This window comes from Taudactylus pleione, unplaced genomic scaffold (assembly GCF_031769625.1).
Source record: "Taudactylus pleione unplaced genomic scaffold, aTauple2 ptg000519l, whole genome shotgun sequence".
NCBI classification, from domain to species: Eukaryota; Metazoa; Chordata; class Amphibia; order Anura; family Myobatrachidae; genus Taudactylus; species Taudactylus pleione.
Genome location: NW_028284921.1, coordinates 2,340,053 through 2,366,742, shown reverse-complemented (window position 1 = coordinate 2,366,742; position 26,690 = coordinate 2,340,053). Strand labels below are relative to the sequence as shown.

At 45.4% G+C, this 26,690-nt stretch overlaps 1 protein-coding gene across 2 annotated transcripts in view; it reads left to right on the top strand.

Annotated features, from left to right (window-relative positions):
• Positions 1-26,690, top strand: part of BEND4 (BEN domain containing 4) — a 130,315-nt gene that overhangs the window by 38,582 nt on the left and 65,043 nt on the right. For both annotated transcript variants that reach the window (XM_088450543.1, XM_088450544.1), the window contains exons 2-3: positions 11,122-11,685; positions 17,875-17,966. In XM_088450543.1, the coding sequence (XP_088306669.1) occupies positions 11,122-11,685; positions 17,875-17,966 (656 nt within the window). The remainder of the gene's footprint in view (positions 1-11,121; positions 11,686-17,874; positions 17,967-26,690) is intronic.

The window sequence follows — 26,690 nt, the reverse complement described above, 5'->3', positions numbered from 1 at the left end:
TTTGCGTACTACTCTGAATCTGAACCTATATCATGATCTGCATATCTAATCTTTATTTATGAGCATATATTAGTAATACCTTTGCGGAAGAGGTACATTTTAAAAAAACTTTCAAGGTCCATTATCCACCTCTTAAAGGTGAACATAAAAGAAATATGAACACACTATGGAGTGATACAGTGCTACACTATTTTTGTATTATTTTTCTTGATTTTGCATGCACCATATCCCGAGGACCTGAATTTAAGGACTGCGATTTGTGGCCTTCCCATTGTAATATATTTATTATGAGCTTGACAGTGCTCCAGGAAGTATTCAAAGTTTTAAGTCTTTTTATATCTTTCCACTGATTGGTGCTTTTCAATAACCTTTCCTTGGATTTGCCTTGAATATTATTTGATCTTTATGATGAAGCTTTTCTTTGCTTTGCACTAACCAAATGGGAACCTCTTATAGACATCCATTTTCATTTTGAAATAATTTGATATACTTTTAATTGTACACAAGTGGACATCAGTCAATTAATTTTGTGACCTCTGTTTGCAGCACGGTGTATTTTGCAAAAGTGATAAATATTTAAGTCATCAATAACTTACTTTTTTTTTTTTAATTGTAATTAAGATTGGACAACACCTGGTATTTTGTGCTTATCAGTGGTAAGAATTCACATATATATTAATTTTATTTTTTTACAAGAAAATAAAATGTGAAGAAGAATTTTATAGCCACTATATAATTTATAGTTTCCCTTAAAAAACAAAAACAAATAATCTTTATTCCCACTAGAAAATAATAATGTCTAAATATAGGTTGTAGTACCATAAAATACTTTGTTAATTTGCCACGGTAGACTAATATTGAATCTCAAATACTCTACTTACATTAAACCTGGCAAATTTATGTCATAAAATAACTGAGTGATTACAACTCATAATTGCCATAAACTTTCATGAGTTTTTTTAATTGTGCGCAGTAAAAACTTAATTGGAAGATCCAGAACTTTTAGCAAATGATAATAAGTTACTATTTTCAGTATAGTTTTTGAAAACTAGAAAGAGAACGCATTATATCACAGCAGGTGTATAAATGGAATGACAACTACTGTAAGTGGTAAGAGGCTGACACTAGTGAGACAAAAAAAACCTTGGGAAATGCACAATAATACATTATACGTTCTCTTTACAAGGTGCCTAATAATTATTATGTGGCCTGTTCTCATCTTTGGGGTATTTTAGGACAATCTGCATAAAAAGATACAAGGCCATAGAAAGAGTGTTCTGCAAGTTGCATTTTTAAGGGCATTCTTTTTTGGTGTTATCAATTACCCTAGCAGTACAGAATACAAGGTAGAGTTATGGATGGGTATTCGGGGAATATGAGGGCAGAGATTAGGAGATTGAGTATACAAAAATAAATAAAATTCCAACACAGGCGGTTTGGATGTGCAGCTATTCATCCTGCCAAGGACTAAACAAGGACTAAAAAGGACTCTGCCTGTGAGTGTCCAAAAACAGGGTGTTATCCCGAGCCCCTGCTTTTTAGACCTGGAGTGACACTCACAGCTTCCTTATGGTAGGAACTATTCATATATTTCATGCTGCCTGGTTGAGCTAATTACATATGTTTTTATGCTTACTCATTTTTACTCAAGTAATGTATGCACTTTATATATGTTTTTATGAAGAAATTGAATTTTCTACTTCAGGGTCCATAGGGTATCCACAGGATACCTTGGGGTATAGGTGTGACGTCAGTCGCTGGGCACCATAGAGTTAAGCTTTTCAGCCTCCCAGGATGCACTAGGGTCCCCCTCCTATACCCCGCCCCCGAGCCAAGGCACCTCAGTTTAGTTTGGTGCCCGGCCGGCGTCGGGTGCACCTGTCGGAGTGGGGGCTAGAAGAGCCCCTGAAGCTTTCTTCAGTGCAGCTGTGGCTGCACATCTGGATGTACAGCATGGACAGTCAGTCCTGACGTCCATGCTGTCTTCCCTACACCCCCGCCGGTACCAGAACGCCGGTACCGAACCGGGGATGCTGGTGAGCATCTGGGGTCACAGCTAGCGGTGACCCCAGATGTTCCGGACCATGGCCGGATCCAAGGGGGACAAAGGTAAGCAGCGGGGTCCCGCGGTGGGTCCCCGCTGGTCACATGGTCCTAAGTCCCCAGGCAGGGGGCTCCCTGGGGACTGGCTGCAGCGTGGAGCCAGGCGACCAACCTGCGCTTTCCACTACCCCCTGGGACAGCGGACCGCAGCAGAGCGGTAGCGCTGCGGCGTCCCAGGGGTTAAATGCATGCCAGGGGAGCGCGCCTTCCCTGTCTCACAGCCGGCGCCTCCCCCGCTGCACACAGCCCTCTCTGCATGCTGCCGACTGGTCCTGTGGCAGCGCTCCTCCCCCAGGCCAGCCTCCTCTCTGCTCCTCGGCGGCCATCTTCTCCAGAACGCATGGTGAACGCTGCTGGAAGCGCTGGACGGAAGCATCGTGGTCTGGGTCCCCCCGCATACCTCTCCTCCGCTGTGGCTCAGGTCTGTGTATGCAGCGCTGTGTCCTACCAGGCCCTGTGTCTGTGTAGTTGAGTGATCAGCGCTGTTAGTGCAGGAATTGTTATTTCTCTGCATTGTATGTGACTGTGCTAGCGCTGCCTGTAACTTTTCTTCTCTAAACTGTCAGCTTTATTACTGTCCCTGTTCTTTCTGCTAAAGCGCTTGCGGTGCGGTGCTGCAGGGTGGTCTCTCGCCTATTTAATACTTAATTGGTGAGAGAGGTCACATACGTGGTGCCATCATGTCTGAAAGTGATTTTCCCCTCCGGCTACAGTGTACCACGTGCAAAGTACCGTTGGAGGGGGAGGGTAGCGCGGAGGGCCTTTGCCGGCAGTGTTTGTCCATGGCGCGGCCTATTACGGTTACAGCACCGGTACAGGAGCCGCCCTGGGCTTGTTTCTCTCAGGCGTTAACAGCTTTAGTGGGCCAGTTAGCTCCACAGCCCGCGTTTACTCCGATGGGTTTGTCCCAGCAGTCTGTGGTGTCGTCACCCATGCAGGGGTTCCCACGACAATTGGTGGTACCCCACAGTCTCCCTATTTCCCGCTCCCGGGTTCTCAGGAGCCAGCGTGGGTTAACTCCCTGACGAGTTCTGTACAGCACTTGTCGGATGTGTTGCAAGGGGAGTCTGTGATGCGGCCTCATAAAAGGCCGGTGGCGTCTCTGTCCGCTCCTTATGAGGATGACGAAGGGACGTCTGATGATGGGGAGATTCTGGATCCTTACGATCAGGAACCTCTCCATACTAAGGACGCTGATGCTAAGTCCAAAGTATATATTCCTGGACTTATTCGGGCGGTCCGCACAGCCTTGGTGATTGAGGACGAAGTTCCCCCAGCGGCTAAATCTAAGTATGCCTTTTTCAAAGATGTGAAGGGCGATGCCACAGTCTTTCCTCTTTCGGGTCAGTTGGTGGACCATTTAGAGGAGGCGTGGAAACAGCCTGGCAAGCGATACCAGCCGCAGAGACGCCTGGCGGTGGCTTATCCGTTCGCGGATAATTATTTTGCTAAGTGGGAATCCCCTCCACAGGTGGATTCTCAAGTGACCCGTCTTGTTCGTAGTGCCACATTGCCGATGCCATCCATGTCCTCCCTTAAGGATGCTACGGACCGCAAGGTAGAAATCTGCCTGAAGTCCGCTTATTCCCTTGCAGGGGGGGCAGCACGGCCGGCTATGGCCATTTGCTGGGTTGCCAGAGCGATGGAGCGCTGGGCGGATTCATTAGAGGCTTCTTTTGAATCCGACTGTCCGGCCGAACAGGCAGAGTTGATTGGCAATCTCCGTGATTCGGCCACCTACATCAACGAGGCGGCTCTAGACATTAGTACTCTGGTGTCTAGAATTTCTTCAGCAGCGGTAGCTGCTCGTCGCACCTTGTGGCTGCGATCCTGGAAGGCAGACGCAGATTCCAAGAAAGGTCTGGAAGCGTTGGCGTTTACCGGAGAAGTTCTCTTCGGTCCGGATCTGGATAAGATTGTGGCCACGCTGGCGGCAGCCAAATCTGCTTGTCTCCCGTCGGCCGCTGCTCCTTCTGGTTCTGGACCATCGTCCTTTCGGTCATCTAGGGCCCAGGGCAGGCCCAAACCACAGTCGTTTCCTCGACAGGCTGGCCCTAAGAAATCGGTCAAGCCCCGGAAGCAGGCATGGAGTACCAGACGTCCGGCCCCCAAGCCAGATGACAAGCCTGCGGCCTGACGGTCCGGGCCTCCCTTTGGGGGATCCCAGGGTGGGAGGCCGCCTGCTACAGTTCGCCCAGTGTTGGTCGACCACTACGACAGACACTTGGGTTCTGGAGGTGGTTTCCCACGGATACGCCCTCTCCTTCCGGCACAGACCCCCGGCTCGCTTCTTCACCACGGGTCTACCATCAGACCGGAACAAGGCTACGGAGCTGCGGAAGGTATTGCACACTATGCTCCAGGCTGGAGTTATAGTGCCTGTTCCATTTTCCCAGAGGGGCCAGGGTTTCTATTCAAATCTATTTTTGGTACAGAAACCCAATGGGTCATATCGTCCGATTCTCAACCTCAAAGCGCTCAACAAGTCTTTGCGGGTCCCGAAGTTTCGGATGGAGACCCTACGGTCCATCATTCTGGCGCTGGAACCTGGGGACTACATGGTGTCATTGGACATACAGGACGCTTACCTGCATGTCCCTATTCTTTTGCGCCATCAACAGTTCCTCAGGTTTGCAATCCGCAGCGACCACTTCCAGTTTCGGGCGTTACCTTTTGGCCTGGCAACAGCACCACGTGTTTTCACCAAGGTGATGGCGGTCATGGCGGCTTCTCTGCGGCTGCAGGGAGTCCGCATGTTGCCGTATTTGGACGACCTGTTATTGGTGACAAGATCTCCAGAGCTCCTGTTACGCCACTTGGACCTGACCATTGCACTGCTGCAACGGCACGGCTGGCTAATCAACTGGCAGAAGTCCACTCTAATCCCGTCTCGGAGGATTCTGCATCTTGGAGCCTTATTGGACTCGGGACAGCAAAGGATCTTCGTGACGGAGGACAAGATCTCTGCTTTACAGTCAAGGGTGCGCAGTTGCCTGCACAGCCGCCGGGTGTCCTTACACTCGGCGATGAGGTTACTGGGCTCCATGGTGTCGGTGTTCGACATGGTGGAATACGCCTAGTTTCACTCCAGACCTCTGCAGCACCTGATCCTGTCCAAGTGGAACGGGCTGCCTCAGTCTCTGAAGTCCCAGACGATTGTGCTCACCCCGGAGGTTCACCTGTCCCTTGCGTGGTGGTTACAGACGATCCACCTCAACAAGGGACGTCCGTTCTGGGTTCCAAATTGGGTCCTGTTGACAACGGACGCCAGTCTTCGGGGCTGGGGAGCAGTTTCGGGTCCACACTTGTTCCAGGGCAGGTGGACGCCGACAGTAGCGGAGCTTCCAATAAATATCTTGGAACTCCGTGCGGTCTTCAATGCTCTCCAGCAGGCACAGCGGTTTCTCCAGGGTCGCCCGGTGCAGGTCCAGTCGGACAACGCTACCACCGTGGCCTACATAAACAGGCAAGGAGGAACTCGCAGTCGGGCGGCTCTCGTAGAGGTCTCTCGGATCCTGGTTTGGGCGGAGCGCAATCTTCCGGCCATATCAGCGGTCTTCATCCCGGGAGTGCTCAATTGGGAGGCGGACTTTCTAAGTCGCCAAGACGTTCATCCGGGGGAATGGTCCCTGCACCCGGACGTTTTTCAACTACTGGTGGACAGGTGGGGTCTTCCAGAAATCGACCTCATGGCGTCCCGGCACAACAACAAGTTGCCGGTGTACGGGTCTCGCACAAGAGACGAAGGGGCGTCTCTGGTGGATGCTCTGTCCGTCCGGTGGACGTTCCGGTTCGCATACCTGTTCCCTCCGGTCTCCCTTCTTCCACGGGTAATCCGGAAATTCAAACAGGAAGGAGGGACGCTCCTGTTGATAGCTCCCGCGTGGCCCAGACGGCACTGGTTCTCAGACCTTCAGGGTCTGTCCGTGGACAGTCCTCTGCGGTTGCCGCTACGACCGGACCTTCTGTCTCAGGGTCCTTGCCTTCACCCGGACCTGACTCGGCTGTCTTTGACGGCGTGGTTGTTGAGACGGCCATGCTGAGGTCCCGGGGGTTTTCCAGCTCTGTGGTGCGTACCATGTTACGAGCTCGGAAACCGTCTTCCGCGAGGATATACCATCGCGTGTGGCATACGTTCTTCCAGTGGTGTCGACCGAGAGGTTATGCACCGCGGGAGTTTCGTCTGTCTCGGATTCTCGCCTTCCTGCAAGCGGGACTAGATCATGGGCTTCGCCTTGCTTCTTTGAAGGTACAGGTTTCGGCCCTATCTGTCTGGTTTCACCGTAGGATTGCTACAATCCCGGATGTGCGCACCTTTATGCAGGGTGTTCTCCGCATTCAGCCGCCCTTTGTTCCACCTGTGGCGCCTTGGGATTTGGCTGTGGTCCTGAGGGCTCTCCAAGGACCGCCGTTTGAACCACTGGGCTCAGTGGATCTTAAATGGCTAACAGCTAAGACTGTTTTCCTTCTGGCCATTGCTTCGGCCAGACGTGTTTCTGAGTTAGGGGCTCTTTCTTGTAGACCCCCTTTCTTGGTTTTTCATGGGAACAGGGCAGTGCTCCGCACTCGGCCCGAGTTTCTTCCCAAAGTTGTTTCCCAGTTTCATGTTAACAAGGAAATAGTTGTTCCGGCTTTTAACTCACCGGGTCTTTCCGTGGGTGAGGCCTCTTTGGATGTTGTGCGGGCCTTAAGGACTTATGTTGACCGCACTTCTTCGTTTAGGAAGTCGGACGCTTTGTTTGTCCTCTATGGCTTCCGTAAAAAGGGTTGGCCTGCTTCAAAGCAAACTTTGGCAGCCTGGATCCGTATGGCTATTTCTGAAGCTTATCTTCATGAAGGCCTACCGGTCCCACCTTCTCTGAAGGCTCATTCCACTAGGTCTGTGGGTCCTTCGTGGGCAGCTCGACGTGGTGCCTCGGCAGTTCAGATCTGCAAGGCTGCTACGTGGTCCTCTGTCCATACCTTCGTGAGGTATTACAGGTTTGACACCTTCGCCTCTCAGGATGCTTCCTTCGGGCGGCGGATTCTCCTTTCTGCACAGGAGCGTCCCCACCCTTAAAGGATACTGCTTTGGGACATCCCCAAGGTATCCTGTGGATACCCTATGGACCCTGAAGTAGAAAATATGAGATATGGTAAGAACTTACCCTTGTTATCTCTATTTCTACGAAGTCCATAGGGTTCCACAGGACTCCCGCCCTGTCGCACCTGTGCTGCAGATGGGCTTTGCTCTGGTCACCGGTTTTCCGTCTCCCTCTGGTGATTCTTGTATGTGTCCAGATCTTTTTTCTCTCTCTTCCTTCTCCTCCTCCGGCCTATGGCTTGATAACTAACTGAGGTGCCTTGGCTCGGGGGCGGGGTATAGGAGGGGGACCCTAGTGCATCCTGGGAGGCTGAAAAGCTTAACTCTATGGTGCCCAGCGACTGACGTCACACCTATACCCCAAGGTATCCTGTGGAACCCTATGGACTTCGTAGAAATAGAGATAACAAGGGTAAGTTCTTACCATATCTCATATTTTTTATATATTAAATTTTTGTTTTTACATATTAAATCTTTTATGTTACACCGTTTAGCGCTGAGATCACTTCATCTTTTTGTACACAGTCCCATAAGTCCCTTTTCCTCACACGGTAAATCCGCAGCTAACCAGCGTTAACCCGTAGATTCCAGGATAAGTACCTGGAGTTATGGGTTAACGCATTTGCAGCAACCGCGATAAAAGCAGACAGCCCTACTTAATGCAGATTTGTGTTTGAGCCTCAAAAGGGGACGAACAGAAATCCACGTTAAGTGCAGCCTGCGGGCTTAAGATTCAATTGAATAGCCTCAGGCACTGCCGCAAGCCAGCAATAATTAGTGCCGCTAATTGAATCCAGCTCTTAATATTAAACTACACAATACGTGAAGCCCTCTCATTGGTGTATATTACTGCACCCCCAATTTATATTTCTGTTGGAAAAGATGCTAGCCACCCCTTCTATATGCAGAATAATATTTCTGATGTATATATAGAATATAGAAATCAAGGGAAAGGCAATTACTTCAACAATACAACACGTCTGACAAATTTACATGCAAATGCTTTTACATCTAAACACGTCTGTGAGATAAAGATACACATATATTTTATACATTTGGCGCTTAAGGCAGATGTGTCAGTGTGTAATGAGCTGTTTTTATGCATGAGTTGTATTACGTCTATATTATGGTGTCTAGCTGAATTGGATCACGGCTACCACTATTACCAGCTAGATATAGAAATATTGTCTACAACAGTAATTATCTGATTTAAAGCAGTTTTATGTCTTTCTAATTGGTTCTCTGGGCTTTTCTATAGGCCTATAAGGGAATGATGAGATAACACAGTTCTTAATCACAAAGCGAGAAACCCTATAGGAGGGATGGACAAATACCGGTCTCGCTATGATGTAGATGTGCACCCGGGGCGACCATTGCTTTTTTCCCTATTGCGTGCAACCACCGTAAGCGCATGTGACAGCCCACTTTCCACCATAAGTGCCAAGGAAAATGACAAATGATTCTCCCAGACACACAATTCTACAGTATATCACTGCGTTTATTTATTAGGACAGAGTTGCATGTCTACATTCACCAGAAAGAAAAACAGTAAGTGTAGCTTGGTGTGCAGGGGGGATGGGTACGGTATGCCGGCTCTCGGGATCCCTGCGGTCAGAATCCCGACGCCGACATCCAGACAGGGTTAGAATACAGACACTTGTCGTTCAGTATTCTAACTCTTTCCTTACCCTGACCCTTCCTCCTCGGTAGCCTGGCCTCCCCCCCTAGTGCCTAAACCTAACCTCCCCCTCCCTGCACCCTTAGCCTAACCCTCCCCCTTAATGCCTAACCCTTCCCCTAGTGCTTAACCCTACCGCTAATCCTCCCCCCAACCCCGCTACTCCGGGATTCTGGCGGTCGGTATGCCGGTGTTGGGATTCTGACAAGTGTCAGGATTCTGGCACTAAGAATCCCTGCGGTCGGGATATTGACCACATCCCGTGAGATAATCTAGAGGGGTTGTCCAATAGTGTAGATGCCACACCCAAGTGTGCTTTAGAACTGCCCCTTTTCCTAAGTACTTTTTTCAATTTGTCAGCGGAAATATTGTCAGGCTTTTCCTCAATTATAGCTACATCAATCATGTAAGTTAGGGTCATTAGAACTGTACTCACTGCATGTGTAGTTTTGTTTCATAGTAGGTGCACCTACAAATATGCTTCTCTGGCTAACTGCAACTAGAATGTGCATCAAGCATCCCACTAATTCTATTATAGGAGTCCTGAACTCCACCAGCTCAGAGCTGGTGCAAAACTAACGTGAGAATAGCTTTCATTTCCTCTCCACAGCAAGAGACACCCTGAAATGCTATTTATTTAATCAAACTTTCTCTGCAAAGTGCAAACTGAAATATCCCGTATTGCACAAACCAGTGTGACTTCTCTGCACGTGGTCCTCATTACGCCCAACTCCTCCAATTGGCTGGTACAAACTGGCGCAAATGCCACCATCTTGCTTTGTTAACCCCTGTGCTTTGAAAGAAACCTGGGCACACTTGCTCTAATCGAGCCCCTCTGCATCAGCAAATAGCGTTTTGCACTGTATCCTACCCATTTTGGTTTTGAAGCTTATCCAAGGTCACAAGACAGTGATAATGGGATTCGAACTAGGATCTTCGGAAAATGTATCAGTATATAGGGCCTGATTCAGATCGCTTACCCGAGCATAGGGGCACCCACTGCTGCTTTTTCATATTATTTGATAATGTGCAACAGTGTGACCATTTTGAACATCAACGCAGTTCGGGCTGCCACGCAGCTTCTGAGTAAGTCTGACGTGTCTCGAACACTGTGTCTCTCCTGACATGCCGAGGACTCCCATGCTGCAAAGGAGATCGCAATGGCTAATTTATGCACCCCCATGGAACCTAGCTCAAACAATCCTGACACGCCTGCGTTTGCCTAGTCACCCCCAGTTGCCGCCCCCAAACGCTGACTACCCGTCATTCACTTTGCGAGTGAATCCTCTGTGTGAGCATAATTCCAAAAAATGGCTGTGTGTGCGCAGTGCAGCTTTTGCGAATGAGCAATGACTAACAATCGCTCAATCTACGTATGCATCGGCATTTGCATGCGGATCTGTATCAGGCCAATAGTGGGCACCATTACCAATTATGCTTTGGATGGATTAGTGACTGGTGGTGCGACCTGTTGGGGCCTGTCAAATTTCTGTTTATTATCATTCTCACTTGTAGCTTCCTCTTTTTTTATCCCCAGCAACTCCTGGCCTCCCCTATCTCTTCCCTGGCCCATCCCCATGAGGCCATGGCCCTCTCTCAGGTGCACTATATTATGTCCCTATTTATCCCCAGCATCTCCTGGCCTCCCCTATCTCTTCCCTGGCCCTTCCCCATGAGGCAATGGCCCTTTTTTGGGTGCACATCTTATGTCTCTATTTGAAAAATTGTGCGTGTGTGTGGGGGGGCACCAATGCTCTTTCTGGCACAGGGCACCAACGTCTAGTTACATCTCTGCTCCTCATTTAGTATCTCCTGGCAGCAGATTTCCAGAGGACTGGATCAGCAGTCAGTGTTTCCCACTATCTCCCAGCTCCCTAGGGTAGTGTGTTTCCACTTATAATTTTGACTAGATTATCCTTTGACCGATTTTGCTCATGAAAAAGTATCCTAGCATTGAGTAGGAAAAGAAAACAGAGTTTTTACTTTATAATAAATACATGACATAAAGATGGAAAATCACTAATTAACTTTTTTTTTTTTAAAGAGGGTATTAATACTTCTCATTGTTAATTATGCAAATCAATAAGAACATAAGCAATTAACTTTGCAGTGAAATAATGTGTTTCTAATCAAAGTGAATAAAGAGCAATTATGTCAGTTAATAAAGGAGTGGGTCCTATTTAGTCTTTGTTTTCGTTTTGTTTTGTCTAATGCTTTTGTACTTCTTTGCGTTACTATTTGTCTTCTGTTTTTGCAGAGAGCCGAATGATTCTCGATGCTTTTGCCCAGCAATGTAGCAGAGTACTCAACCTATTGAACTGTGGGGGGAAGCTTTTGGACTCCAAGCACTCCCAGTCTCTGGTGTCTTGTGTGAAGCAGGAAAATAACGGTTACAGTGAGAGGTCAGAGCCATGCCAGCTTAGTAAAGCCTTTCACAACCAACCGTCGGACAAGTCAGACGTAGAAATGCAGTACCTGCAAAAAAAGCGACAGACCTCAGCTTTTTTAAGGGTCTTCACAGACTCTCTTCAAAACTACCTTTTGGCCGGAAGCTTTCCTGCTCGGAATACCTCATCCTCAACTGACTATGGTCACTTGACAGACATGGATATTCTTTCGTCTTCTCCAGTGCACACGATTGGTGGGTGGGCGTCCCCAGCAACCTCTGAATCACATGGACACCCGTCTTCCTCCACCCTTCCAGAGGAGGATGATGACGATGAAGAGGGTTACTGTCCCAGGTGTCAGGAACTGGAACAGGAGGTCATTTGCTTACAACAGGAGAATGAGGACCTCAGGAGAAAGTTAGAAAGTATACCAGGTACTTTACACTTGTCTGATTTTTCTCATATCATGATAAATTATCATGTCCCTTTTGTTTTAAGTAAATATGAATACATGAAGATTTAACCAGTTGCCTCATTTGAAGGGGGTATGTGACATTTCTGTATATTTATTTATTAGCAGTTATGTATATAGTGCCTATACGGAATGGGTATGTAATGCCGGCTGATGTTATGCCTCCTGTCACAATACCGACAGCGGCATCCCGATGGTTGGTATCCCGACAGGGGTCAGGTAAGTATACTTACCATGCCCCCTTCTCCCCCTAATCCTCCCTTCTTGTATCCTAACCCTCCCCACCTCGCACCCTAACCCTCCCCGTTAGTTCCTAAACCTAAGTCTCCCCCCTTCGTGCCTAACCCTAACTCTCCCCCCCTTAGTGCCTAAACCTAACCCCCCACCGCAGTGGTGCCTGACCCTAACCCACCCCCAAAACCTAACGCTAACCCTGCTAACTGACCTAAACCTAACCCCCCCCCCCCCCGCGGCTAACACTACGGGGGCCCCGGCTTACCTTTGTTCGGGCACGCGTCGTCCTGGATTCCGGGGTCGGGATTAAGATAGGCGTCGGTATTTCGACGCCTTTCTTAACTCCCTTGTCGGGATTCCAGCGTCGGGATAGAGACCGACCTCTACAATATGCAGCGCTTTACAAAGGATATTTATTCACACACCACAGTGTCTCTCCCACTTCTCAATCGATGACTCGTATAGATCATCAAATCAACTTTTGACTAGCATTAATCTATAATAAAGGCGGCTCATTTTTAAGTTCCTAATAGTTAGCAGATTTTATATTACATTTGAATACTCTCATTGTCATTACATTTACACAACTTCTGTAGAGTTTATTGTGGCATCTCCCAGTCAACACAGTTAACTCAGTATTGTCTCTTTCAGTAGTGGGAAAGATGCCTAATAAAATAAATATTTTAATTAGATTTTTACTTCAGATTTAAAACAGATGAGAATAAAATTATCTTGAACTAAAAAAAATGGCTATAGAAGACTTACCTAAGAGAGTAGTAGGACTCTAAACAGTGGTTCTGAGGTCTGAATTTGACCAGATGTTGGAGATATGCATTTTCCAAAATCCAGTAAGACTCATTTATAAACTTGCATTTAGGTGAAAATATTTGTACTGAACCACATAAACCAGTCAAGCACTTTATTTATTGCCTAACTTCCACTAGGTGATTACAAGCTAATTGTTGATTGGTTGTTGTGGTTCAGTGCAAATTTTGCAACTAAATGCCACTTATTAAATGCGCCCTAGTGAGATCTTCCAGAATTGCCTATGTAATTACAGTGATCATCCCGGAAGGCTGGACCCTTATGGGTATTTATGGATTGGCATTTAACTCAAAGAATGTTGTCTATTGACATTTCAAATCATTTTCTTGATGTGATATTTACAGGGCTGTTATTTTACTGTTCTTTTTTCGTTTCATTGTTTTCCTGAGATGCAGATCATAGCTTGGTAAACTGAGAGATGAGCAGAGTATTGCAGATTATATTGTCCTCTGATAACACTGCAATGCTCTATTGATCATCAAATGCATAAAGCACAGACATTTGTTATGTTACTAGGGAAGGAGGGAGTATGAGAAGAGAGATGTGATTTCAACAGATTATAATGTACCATACAATTTTATTTTTGCAATGTGTGATCATGGTTGTGTTCCTAAATGTTATAAGGGCCTTATTTATTAAGCTACAAATTCGCCCAAAACAGCCATTTGAGATATTTAAGATTTACCCATGTTCTGATATCTACCCCATAATAAATAGCTCTAAAAAAAAGAATGACATTAATAAGAAGTTGAAATGTTTGTGGCAATAACACACATTACAATAGGTAAGCTCCTAAACCAGTTATAATTTGACAGCGCGCACAAAGATGCAACTCTAATATTAACTATTAAACACACATTTACTAACACTTAAAAATCAATATCAAAAAGCGTCTGTTAGTAAATGTGTGGTTTAGCCTCTGAAACACAACAACGATGTTGATCAATTTAGAATGATTTGAAATCGATTAAAAACGACCTTTAGTAAATTTAGCACCTGGAAAGAAAGACAATATGTTTTTTCCTGTAACTGCTCGATGTTGATCGTTTAGATCGATTTTAAATCGATTAAATCAATTGAAATCGACCTTTAGTAAATTTACCCCCAAATATCTAACCATAGGTGGTTATATACAGATGTGTCCTTATACACCTAGCACCTTTTCTCCATAGATACTTGGCGTGACTTTGACACCCCACCATGGGTAGTGCAGCATACTTTTTCCCTAAATATTGCATCTTACTGCACCTTTCACATTGCAAACCCGGATTTTGAACACTGGTCCAATTCGGCTGCGACCCGGGTCAGACCCCTTTCACACTGCACCTTTGATGTGGGTTATTCCCGGGTTGGCCCTGTTCACACTGAACCCGGGTCAGCCCTGTAAATGTCATTAAAAATTGGCTTTTTCATGCTCACAATTATAAGATCACAAAAGGGAACACAAGGGAGGGGTGGGGACTGCTCACAGCATTGCAGTTATCATGGCTGATGGATTACCATCGTGTAGCTCTGAGTTCATGAGTGTTTGTGCTTTACTGCTATTTGATTCAGCCAGTGAGAGCATGATGCAGCTTCTGGCAGCATAGTGTACAGCTCACTTCTTCATCACTCCAATTATCCATCACTGTAAAGACAGTAGTGGTATTAACACCTTTCAGACTGCCGGAATGCTGCCTCTGCTGTTGTCTGCAGTGTGCTGCCTGTGTGTCTGGCTGCTGACATCATCAAGTGAGGCCCAGGAACATCCAATAAGTGGTGTTTGCTGAGTCCTGGGTTGGATAACCCTGGTAGGGCCTGTTTACACTGCACTTCAACCCGGCTTTTTCGATTGCAGGGTTGAAATCCTGGGTTGTTCGACCTGAGAATTTTTTGGTGGCGCGTTCACACTGCACCTCGACCCGCTTCAACCGGCAATATCCCAGGTTATTTTTGCGATGTGTTTGTGGTATTAGTTGCATTGTAGCCACATGCAAAGACACTCACAGTGTACCAGTGATGCTACTTTTGTCATAAAGGAATTGGTACAACTGAAGTATAGTAGCAGATTAAGCATACTGAAACATGGCGGGAGGAATATCCATGGACGCTCATATACAAACCTTTTTTACACAGATTTATTACTTAGTTGCTTACAGAAGTGTCGGCACTGCCAGTCCCAGTTGTCAGAGTACACTTGCAATTTTAGTTTTGTTGTTTTTGCCATTTTAGTGGTTCGAAAAAGACACAAATTTTAAGAAAAAAGATGATTGACACCGCGAGTCACAAGGTCTGTGGTGTGTCAAGTGGGGCTATTTAGCGCAATTACAGCGAAGGTGTAGGAGGACACATCTGTAATTTCCAAATTTGGGAAATATATCCCCAGACTAACTCCGGAATCTATTAAGAATAGAATAGATCATACACCATTTTATTGTACTTTTGCAACTTCCAAGGCTGTTCTCTTCATCTAACCACCAAATTGTCTGCTATTTGCTACATGTTTTTGAATAAAATACAAAACCTTAGATTTTATTGACCACAGAAATAAGGCCTAACTTCACCTGTTAGGGGGTTAGGTTAGGTTAGTCAGTACTTACCTATCAACGATCAGGATTTCCAGCGCTGTCGAGCTTCCGCTGCCGGGAACTCTGCTTTGGTTGGCCAGGCGCTGCCGGGAATCGAACCCGGCGGTATTTCATACCGATTCCCCTTAGATAACTATAAGAATGCAAGACAGGAGTTCAGTATAGACAGAAAAGAAGATGGCTTGGCGTGAGGTCACTTGAAATAGATAGAGGGAGTACTGGTCTATTTTAAGTTAATAGACCATTATGGTCATTTTATCAGAATATAAACTCCAGCACAGCTCTGCTAGGTCTATAGAATCACTACGAGTGTATCCTGTGGTTACCGAAATGTCAGATTATTAGCCCGTGTACTATCAATATCCATATACAGTGGCACATATTCACCTCCCCTCTGCAGCCACATTTGACTGAGACATTGCACCAGAATCTTACAGTCCTGTCAGGTCATTAATGTAATGGTGACCTAGATATGGCTCAATACTGACTAAGTGGGGAGAACATGCAAACTCCATAAATACAGTCCCCTGGGCACAATGCTAGTCACTGCCACAGTGCTGCCCATGTATGACTTATTAGGAGATGTGAGATATAGTAAACAATGATGATGTTGTAAACCAATACATTAAAATACATTTTGTCATCCTTCTTCTATGGGCCGAATTCAATTAGCCGCGAAAAGCCAAGGTCGTCGAAAAGCGCGTTGATTTTGCCTCATTCGCTTGTTTGTACAAAATGTTTTCGCCACGCGCGTCCCCGCTTATCTCACTATTCAGTTCCAAAACAGGCAAAAACACGAAACTAGCGAAAAGGACAGCATATTTTGGCTTTTCGCCTCTAATTGAATTCGGCACTATATCTGAAGCAGGAAAATAGAGTGTATTCAATGCTAGGGGGAGATGTATGAAACTTGGAGAGAGTAAGGGCGGGATGCATGATGCATTAAACTGGCGATGCAATGCATTCTGCCGGTCATCGCATGCATGCCAGGGTTGGTAACGCCGGTATGCATGATGATCACCGTATAGGACCGCTCTGTCGGTAAGAGCGGCCCTTTGCGGTGGAGGGACTTCCGGGTTTATGACCCACCGCATACTGTGGTGGGTGATGGGAGGGATCAGAACTCACTCCCGATTGGAGCCCATAGGCTTCTATGGGTAACGCGCGTTACCCACTGCAACCAAGCGGGGCTTGGTGCATATGAGAAATGTGGTCAAATCTGCATTTTTGGGGTTTGACCGCATTTTTCTCATTGATGCATCTCGCCCATAAAGTGGAGAGAGGTTTTAGGGTCTATGCATTAAGCTTTGAAGAGAGACAAAGTGGAGAGAGATAAAGTACCAACCAATCAGCTCCTAACTGTAATTTTTCAAACACAGCCTTTAAAGTGACAGGAGTTGATTGGCTGGGACTTATCTTTCTCCATTTTAACTCTCTCCAAGGTTTAGTGAATAGACCCCTTTACCTACACTTTATCTCTCTCCAAGGCTTAGTACATCTCCCCCTGTATCTCCAATGTTTTATACATCTACTCCCTCTTATCTATTTCAAGTGACCTCACGCCAAGCCATCTTCTTTTCTGTCTATACTGAACTCCTGTCTTGCATGCTTATAGTTATCTAAGGGGAAGCGGTATGGCCGGCGGTTCGATTCCCGGCAGCGCCTGGCCGACCAAAGCAGAGTTCCCGGTAGCGGAAGCCCGACAGCGCTGGAAATCCCGATCGTCGATAGTTAAGTACTGGCTAACCTAACCCCCTAACCCTCCTTAGGGGTGCCTAACCCTAACCTCCCCCCCAAGTGCATAACCCTAACCCCCACTTCCCTGCTGCCTAAACCTAAGTCCCCCGGGGTGGTGCCTAACCCTAAGTCCCCTCGGGGGTGCATTTCACCCTCGCCGGGATATGACAGTCGGGAAGCCGGCTGCCGGTATTAAGGCAGCCGGCTTCCCAATTGTATACCATCTATTTAAATCATAGATCTGTTTAAAAATAAATATATTAAGTTAATACAGCTCAGTCTATTAGTAAAATACATATTTAATTGGAAATCCAATGTTGTATTGTTATTCAGAGGCATGTGAAATGTCTTTACAATGTGTACATGTGTATTGTAGATATGACCTAAATGAGAGTATGTTATAGCGGTACTTTAGTACTTTTTTGACTTTCCTACATTCGAGTCTAATGCATTATTGATATTGTTTGTGAATCTCTTGGTGGTCTTACAAGAAACTTCCGCTACTTGGGATCCACAGAAATGTGCCGCTAAGGTCAGATATAAGAGTGACTCACACTACTCTGTCTGAGAACATTAACCATCTGGAAGGGGCTCATTTAGCTTATAATGGCTTTTACTAACTTATGTTACATTTTACACTTTATTCAGGAAAAATATATGAAGCCGACAATGATAGTGGCAAAAAATGTTTTGTCTCGGAAGTATATTGTCTTTTTATACTTGTTGGTTTAGATGTTCACTAATGACTTTGGTAGTATATTGTGTATGTAACGCTCTATTCTTTGCAGTGCCCTGCCAGACAGTGTTAGACTATTTGAAGACTGTACTTCACCATCACAACCAGCTGGTTATTCCACAATTAATAGAACAACCCTCAGAGGTAAGTCACTGATAATCCTCCACTGTTATGTATATTGCGAATAAAAGAGAATATTCTGACTATTACTGTAGTGTCTGGTAATGACTAGACATAAGGCATTATGAAGTCCCCTGTACTCTGAGACATCCTTTCAAGTTTTTAGTTATTATAATTGGTAGATGATTTGGGTATTTTTTGTGGACAATCACAATGTTGGCAGTCGTTATATGGATACAATGATGTCGAAATGTTCAAAATATCGGCAAGTACATCATGTCGACACCCAATTTTAAGCCTAAGCACTAACCCTAAAGTGTCAGCATTATGGTGTCGACATTTTGATTGTCGACTTTGCGGTTGAACATCCGGAGTGATAAAACCACTGGTACAATTTTTACCTTTGAGAGAACAATAAACCTAACAATAAATGGCCAGGAAGTACATTAAGAGAAAAAGGGGGTGTGGGTTAAAAAAAAACAGTTTAATTGAACCACTCCATTCCTTAAACTCCAGCCAATTATACCAGGTGGGTATAAATTTCTAATACCTATCAATCACTGAAAGAGTATTGTCATCCATGTATTGATCCATTCTTTTAAACCAATTAAGATTTGAGGAGAATTGGTTTTCTAAAACACTACTATGATGGCTTTTGTGCCATTTTTCAGGTGGTTTAACAATTATTAGTTTTCATTCAGTGTAATGGTTAGCATTACTGCCTCACAGCACTGAGGTTGTGGGTTCCATTCCCACTACGGTCCAAACTGTGTGGAGTTTGTATATTCTCCCTGTGCTTGCGTGGGTTTCCTCCGGGTGCTCCGACTTCCTCCCACACGCCAAAAATATACTGGTAGGTAAACTGGCTCCCTACAAAAATTAACCCTAGTGTGTATGTGTGTGAGCATGTGGTAGGGAATATAGAGTGTAAGCTCCACTGGGGCAGGGGCTGATGTGAAGTCTCTGTAAAGCTCTGTGGAATATGTGTGCGCTATATAAATAACTGGTAATAAATAAGAAATGAAACGTTCACATGGGTGTATTTTTTTTTAAATTAAAAAGCCAGTAGCTTATATCAGTAGGGGCAACCTTATCAACATATTGCTGCACTTGGACTCCAGTACCATCTAGTCAGAAAACATAAAGTGGTTTCCACAACAGAATTACCTCTAGAGCTCAGATGTTTATACTGAAACAAATCCATCTTGTGGGAGGCAGAGAACTGTAGAGATGCTAGAATTTGTTCTAGAGTGGTTTGCTGTAAATTCTCTGACTGCAAACTTGCTTTGAATTGTGAATTTGTTTTTTGATGATCACCTTTTGAGGACATGGCAGCTGGGGCAGTGAGAACCAATATCGAAAATTCTTTATATCAATCATATGAAATCATCTCAAAAGGAACAATCTATACTAACAATCTCAGTACTGAGAACAGATTTGAGGTTGTTGAACTGGCCAGATATGATTGGAGTTGTTCAGTTTTGACTCATTTGGACATCGCTAGTGTCCTGTCTGTTTGTGTGACTTTCTGAGGACAATCACACAAAGAGGAACAGTGTGTGACGGGATCAGTGAATCCTTCTTGATGTCATTTGGGAATAGAGGCAAGCAGGAAGCCTCATACCAAGAGTTATACAGTGTAATGGTGTCTAAAGGGGAACTGCAGCACAGAGTTGTGGTTAGTTGGGGCTTCTATGAAAGTGGAAAGAAGATTAATGTGTAAGACATATCTGAATGTGAAATTAGGTTTACAAAGTCATCGTTTTCCCTGTTACGTAAAGTGTGTTACTGTGATAACCTGTAGCAGTCGGATCAAATAGTTGTGTACAGTTGATTCAGTTTAATGGCTAATTTCATAGAGGTTACAGAAGTTCCATCTACCTGTAAAAATGACACAAGCATGAATAGAAAAATCACAGACTGCTCTCGGTTTCCCATCTCAGCTTGTTAGTCTGTGTTTTAATATATACAGAATGCTCTACTATTTGTTCCTTTACGAACTAGTTATCTCCTCACTCACCAGAGGTCTCAGATGTGGGACATAAGGGAGAAGGCACTTTTTGCAAAGTATCCAGTTCTCACATCACTTGATATGTTAATTGAGGATCCATCAGATCTTTGGCACTGCTCTCATGGCGAACTGGATCTTTACACAAGCCAAAGAAGACTGCAGATGCCTCATGATGAGTGGAGACCATCGAGCTTCTTCAACTTAAGTCATTGTTGAGTTACTGTACGTACTTGTTCATTGGGGAGGCAGAGTGAAGTTGTGCGCACACAGTAGTAACCATGATTGGAACTAAAATGTTCCGCCACACACGATGATAGGGTTATTTCTCCTTGAATTTTCTGAGATGAAGCCGCATCTGCCACATTTATCTTTGTCCAGTATTGTAAATGTTGCTCTCCCACTAATTCATCATCATAAGGGATGACAGTCAATTAGAATCCAGTGACAGTGCAAACTTGAATCCTGTTTACTGTTTGCTTGTGTTGCAATTTAAGCAGATCACAAAGAACAGTTCATAATGTTACCAATCCTAAAATGAAGTCAGTGACATTTGCCACTTTGTGAAACCACATACTAAAATTTGTTTTTAGGGTATAGGTATACAAGGGAGCTGACTGTTTCCTGGGGCCAAAGCATTATTTCTAATTATAGATCTCTGATCATTGTTTCTGCTTATTTGCCTCTTAGCTTGCTATATACTGATACAGGCCCAGGCAGTGGCGTAAGTCCCAGGGGCAATGAAATCATTGGCCTCCGGGCACCAGCTGTCAGGGGGAGCTGAGGAGGGAGGAAGGAAGGACAGCCACATTCAGATTGTTGGAGGCGCACTCTGCGCTGCCTCTGTTACTTCCCATAAATGGTAGGAACTAGGACCTGTAGTGGCTTGTGGATGTGCAACCTCCGATCTGTGCATGCTTGGCTCCCTGCCGCAACTTTCTCCTCCGTCTATCCATACTAATGGACATGCCCCAGAGTACCTCCCGCAGTGGGAGAGTGTATCACCACCGACTTCGTTGCTGCCCCCTCCTGTACTTCACCTCTAGGCTTTAGGTATGGAATGACAGTGGGTCGCTGGTGGGAGTGATGGGGTTTTTAGTGGGCGGCTGCTGGAGACCATGCCTCTAGGCGCCCTGTTGGAAGATCCGCCACTTGGCCCAGGGATCCTTTAGTACATGGACAGCATCAGGGTTGTTCCTAGACCAAGTGAAGGTTAGCCCGAAAAGTGCCTTTGGCATCATGTAAGGAAAAAAAATGCATCTATTTCAGATCAGACATCGAAATCAATTATTAAGTGCATCATACACCTATCCTCAAATTGCACAAAATAGCCCCGTTTAACATGCCACAGACTTTGTGATTTAGGATTACTGTGTTGGTGCCACTAAGTACCTAGTACATTATTATAGAATTGAGGAAAAAGTAGCACAATGGAGGAAAACATTAGCAAAATTGAGGAAAATGTACAAGCTCTAGTTCAGGGTAAAAAGACAAAAGACAGGTCCGATAGGAGTGACCTAGGGGTTGATTCATCATGCAGTGAAAAGAGTGGAGAAGTGGACCAGTGGGGAAGTTCCCCATAACAACCAATCACAGCTGATTGGTTGCTATGGGCAATTTCTCTACAATATAGAAGGAGAACCTGTGCTTGAATGCGTACTGATATAAATGTGAACTGCTCCGCCGTAAGAGAAGTCCACTCTCTTAAATCATATATGACAATTAAAAGGTACCGTCGGGGCGCTACACCCTTAATAACCTATATGGTATGGTGAGTGGATCGGCCCAGCGAGAGTCTAATGAAAAACTCTGTGGCTTCAAACCATGCTTAAATATGTATAAATATATGTCCAGAGAAATGGAATATAAATCAGGCTCAGTCAAAAATAATTCTTTACTAAAAATGATAGGTAAGCAACTCATATACACATAACACAATGTAATAAACAATATATCAGGTGCCAGAACATACACTTAAGATGATGAGATCTTGTGATGGGTGGTATTTACACTCTGCGGACAGATCACACTGACCGCATATGACCATTCACATGAGCTAAAGATGTGTACATGGCAGATGACTGATTAGTATAAAAATATATATATTTATAACGTTGACAGATGGTGAATCGAAATTGTTCATGAAAAGATGCCAAATCACTGTGGCCACTATACATTCAATAATCCAAATATACTCATCCCTTTAGGGTTGTTGTGTGTCAGCGTTAGATAACATGTAGCACTGGTGCTCTAATAGGTCTTGAATGCCACATACAGGGTGAAGCTCATTGATATAGCTAAGAATGAATGTATCACAGGAGGGTGGGGGGTATAAGAGAGTCACAGTCCTCAGACCTGCGGCGTCCCGCCGGTCTGGATAATACACGGTGATGGCGCCGTCCCCGGGGGTGATCTTCCTGGGGTAGGAGTACGGCTATCGCTCTCTACACCAGCGTCCTCCCTGTGGGGTAAGGGTACAGATGTATCCTCATACACTTGTCCTTTTTGCACCATGTGGCGTGATTCCCATCTTATTCTTAAAGCGGTGCGATTAGGACGCACAAGCGTCTTCTGCTAATTAAAATGATATGGGGCATGCCTATATTCTGTGTGCTACTGCCACTGTAACATAGCATTTCGCATGCAGATATAACCGCAGTCGCACACAGAATATAGGCAGGCCGCTTATTATTTTAATCAACATAAGCTGCTCATGCATCCTATTCGCATCGTTTTGCGAATAAGACACATTTTATGGGAAAAAGTCGCATGAAAAGATGATCGATGCTACCAAGTCACACGGCTCTAACGCATTATGTGTAACGCGAGTTGTAGCGCAACAGAGGATAGATGTATGTGGACACATCTGTACATGGCTGTTGATAGAAAACCAGCGCTGGCTGAATGAGGTCCCCAGTTGATAAGTACAATAGACAAGTTCAGAGCAAATAATAGCAAAAAAAATACATTGGGGGAAGAGAAGATGGCATAGGTTAGGAGAGGAAGAGTACACAAGGGAAGAGGGCCCTGCTCATGAGAGCATCACCAATAGGAAAGGGATTGTCAAACACGGGTGACACAGAAAGAGTGGGTAGGTGTGCGTGGACAAAAGTGTGGTTTAGGTGGAGAGCTGCTAAGCCTTGATAAAGAGATGAGTTTTGAATTCCAGTGCTGGGGAACAACACGGGAGAAGTCTTGGAGACGGGAGTGGGAAGAAGTTTGAAGTTTACTCTGTAGGGGAAGTGGAGCCAGTGTATACTCTGGTAGATAGGTGGCCCACTGTGCACGGTGCTTGGATGTGAAGTGCCTGCTCTGCCTTCTCCCCAGTTCCAGCTCCCGCAGATGCACTACTTCTGTTGAGAGAGTCAGTGGTTAGGTTAGTGCTCATGGCTGCATTGCAAAAATAACCTATAAGCCCCTCTCCAGTTGCACTTACACAGAACATAAAGTCACCTGGTCAATGGCTGGGGGTGCAGTCAATATCCCGACCGCAGGGATTCTGGTGCTCAGAATGCCACTGTTAGTGGGAGGGTTAACATTAGGTTTAGGGGTTAGGGTTAGGCACTAAGGTGGGAGGGTTAGGTTTAGGGTGCAGAGAGGGTGAGGTTAGGTTTAGGCACTAGGGTGGGGAGGTTAGGGTCAGGCACTGGGAAGGCAGGGTTAGGGTAGGGAGAGGGTTAAATGCTGACCGACAAGTGTCGGTAGTCTAACCCTGTCTGGATGCTGGTGTTGGGGTTGTGACCGCTGGGATCCCGAGCGCTGGCATCCCATACCCATCCCAGTGGCGGCACACCTGCATTTTAATTTTTACTGTATTTGAAAAGCCACATGGTGATCTGAACACTGCACTGGTGCCCCCTGGGTGACTTCCCAGTCCGAGTACACATTAAGCTGGTTCTGGGTAGCAATGTAAACTGTTGGCCAGTGCTGAAAAAGAAGTCATGCATGATTTTTCTCTGTTATTATTTTGTACTCAACACAGATTGTAATTTACACAGTATTATCCTAATACTGAAAATTTGACATGCAAGTTTGATTGATTGCTTTGTGGCCTCTGGAATCCAGGCATCTAGTGTGCGATCATCTAACCTTATCAAACTAAATACAAACTGTATTTAGTTGCAGCTGTACATTTGCAATATCCTTACTTACTAGTGTATGGATTGTCAGATCCATTTCAACTCAATTCATCTTGGAGTCTGTCGCATAGATTATGCAGATCAATGGTGCTGTAGAGTTCAGACGTATATTTTATACATAGGTACAATCAATAAGCAATGCACACATAAGCAAGGCTGTCAGAGGAGGAGTGATCAGTGGAAGAATGAGTTCCCTGATTTTATTTCTTATTAAGCAGTCATGTACTATGTATTTCTCCTATTCATTTTACTTGTTTGTATGAATAGTGCCATTAGCAGAACTGGTTCAGGAAATTTAAGCTGCCAATGGTTCTTTAATCAATTCCTGAGCTGCATTTCCAATGACCACAGACGTTAGGGACAAGCCTACTCGAGTGACATAAGGCCATGCCTTTCACAGAACTTCCATGGCATTGCCTAAGGATTATGGGCCTGATACTCAGACACTGCAGAGCCCGTATGTGCGTCTTTTGCTGGTATTGCTTCTGCGACTTTATGTAAATACCGCTACAAGCCCTTCCCTGGTGTACAGCTGTGCGTCTGCATGTGCAAGGACTGAGACGCCCACATTGAGTGACTTTAGGTGCACAAATACTGCTTGGTGCGTCTTCTTACACCATCGTACTTTGCACCAGCTCCATGCTAGGTGCAGATTGTCTGTCACAGTACGGCCTCCAGTGTGAGCGGTTATGCGTCTGAGTTCGCAACCACTTCAGCGACACGCCCGCAACTGGCCCATAAGAGGGACCATCCAGTCACCGCTCAGGATCGGCCAATATATTTTCAAGACATTTCTGAGATTGCGCTCCTCAAATGCAGCTCTGTGCGCAGAGGGGGCCTGATTCAGAGATTCAGACCTGCTCGCGAGCGCCTAGCGCTCGCAAGCTGGTCGATGGTCAGCCAGTGCGCACGTGCGAGCCCCGGAGCGAGTGAGAACTTTACTTGCTCCGGGGCTCGCTACAAAACGTCATCCACAGCTATGCGAGCAGCCTGGAGGTGGATTTTTGAAAAAAAAAATCCGCCCTGATTCAGAGTGACCGCTCGCAAACAGCGAGCACCTCTGAATCAGGCCCAGAGTCATTGCACCTGCGCCGTAAAGAAAAACTGTTCAATTGTGCCTGAGTTTGAATAACTCCTATAACTGCACATTTGGAATTTTCTAATACGTCATAACTAACGGTCTCTAACTTCCAGGCATTTGTTCTGGTTTTCAGGATTTGTCCCTGGAATTTTTCCTCTCCTGAAATGTCCTAATTTTTAATATTGCCCCACTGTACAATATAATTTTTCTTCTTCTGGTTATAAAATTAAAATTGTATCTGTTTTTATTGTCTTTGATTTATATATTGATTCATTTTCATTAAATTTGAGCATTTAGAATACATCATAATTATGTTTAGTGAATATTCTGTATCATGTTGGGTTTTGTATAGACTATATCATGGGTGACTTGCATACTGTACATCTCCCTGGAAATCATGTAAACATGTCCACCACTTCCTCGTTGTTGCTCAGGGTGCGTCATACAGGCGTCTTAGTCGCGTTATGAAAATACTGTGGATAGGCGCAGTTAGACGCGACGTGCAATACACAGCTTAATCGCTGGGTGGACAGTGCTCCACTGATGAAAACGACAGAACCGAATATAATAGCAGTGAATGGAGGTGGCTCTACAGTATAGCAAGCCCGAAAGGCGTGCCAATCGCGTACTGCTCGTGGACGTAACCACTATAAAGTCGCAGATGTACAGTACCATACCAATCACCCTAGTAGCAGTGCACAGGAGGGATGTTTCTGCGTAAAAGTCGCAAACTTGACTGCTAATATGTCTTGCGAACAGTCTTTAATAAAATGAGATGTCATTATGAGATGTGTACTCTAGTTAAATGCGGACATATCCTCTAACAGCATTCAGTACAGTATCTTATTGCTGGCCCAAAGACATTCAAAGCACAAACTTCTCATATTGCACAGGCCACTATACAATAACAGTGAGAATAATCAGGTCCATCAGAAAGGGAGGTGTGCAGCTCCTGTGGCTTAGTGGTATGTATGGTATGGTATGTGTGGCTCCTGTGGCTTAGTGGTATGTATGGTATGGTATGTGTGGCTCCTGTGGCTTAGTGGTATGTATGGTATGGTATGTGTGGCTCCTGTGGCTTAGTGGTATGTATGGTATGGTATGTGTGGCTCCTGTGGCTTAGTGGTATGTATGGTATGGTATGTGTGGCTCCTGTGGCTTAGTGGTATGTATGGTATGGTATGTGTGGCTCCTGTGGCTTAGTGGTATGTATGGTATGGTATGTGTGGCTCCTGTGGCTTAGTGGTATGTATGGTATGGTATGTGTGGCTCCTGTGGCTTAGTGGTATGTATGGTATGTGTGGCTCCTGTGGCTTAGTGGTATGTATGGTATGTGTGGCTCCTGTGGCTTAGTGGTATGTATGGTATGGTATGTGTGGCTCCTGTGGCATAGTGGTATGTATGGTATGGTATGTGTGGCTCCTGTGGCTTAGTGGTATGTATGGTATGTGTGGCTTAGTGGTATGGTATGGTATGTGTGGTTCCTGTGGCTTAGTGGTATGTATGGTATGTGTGGCTCC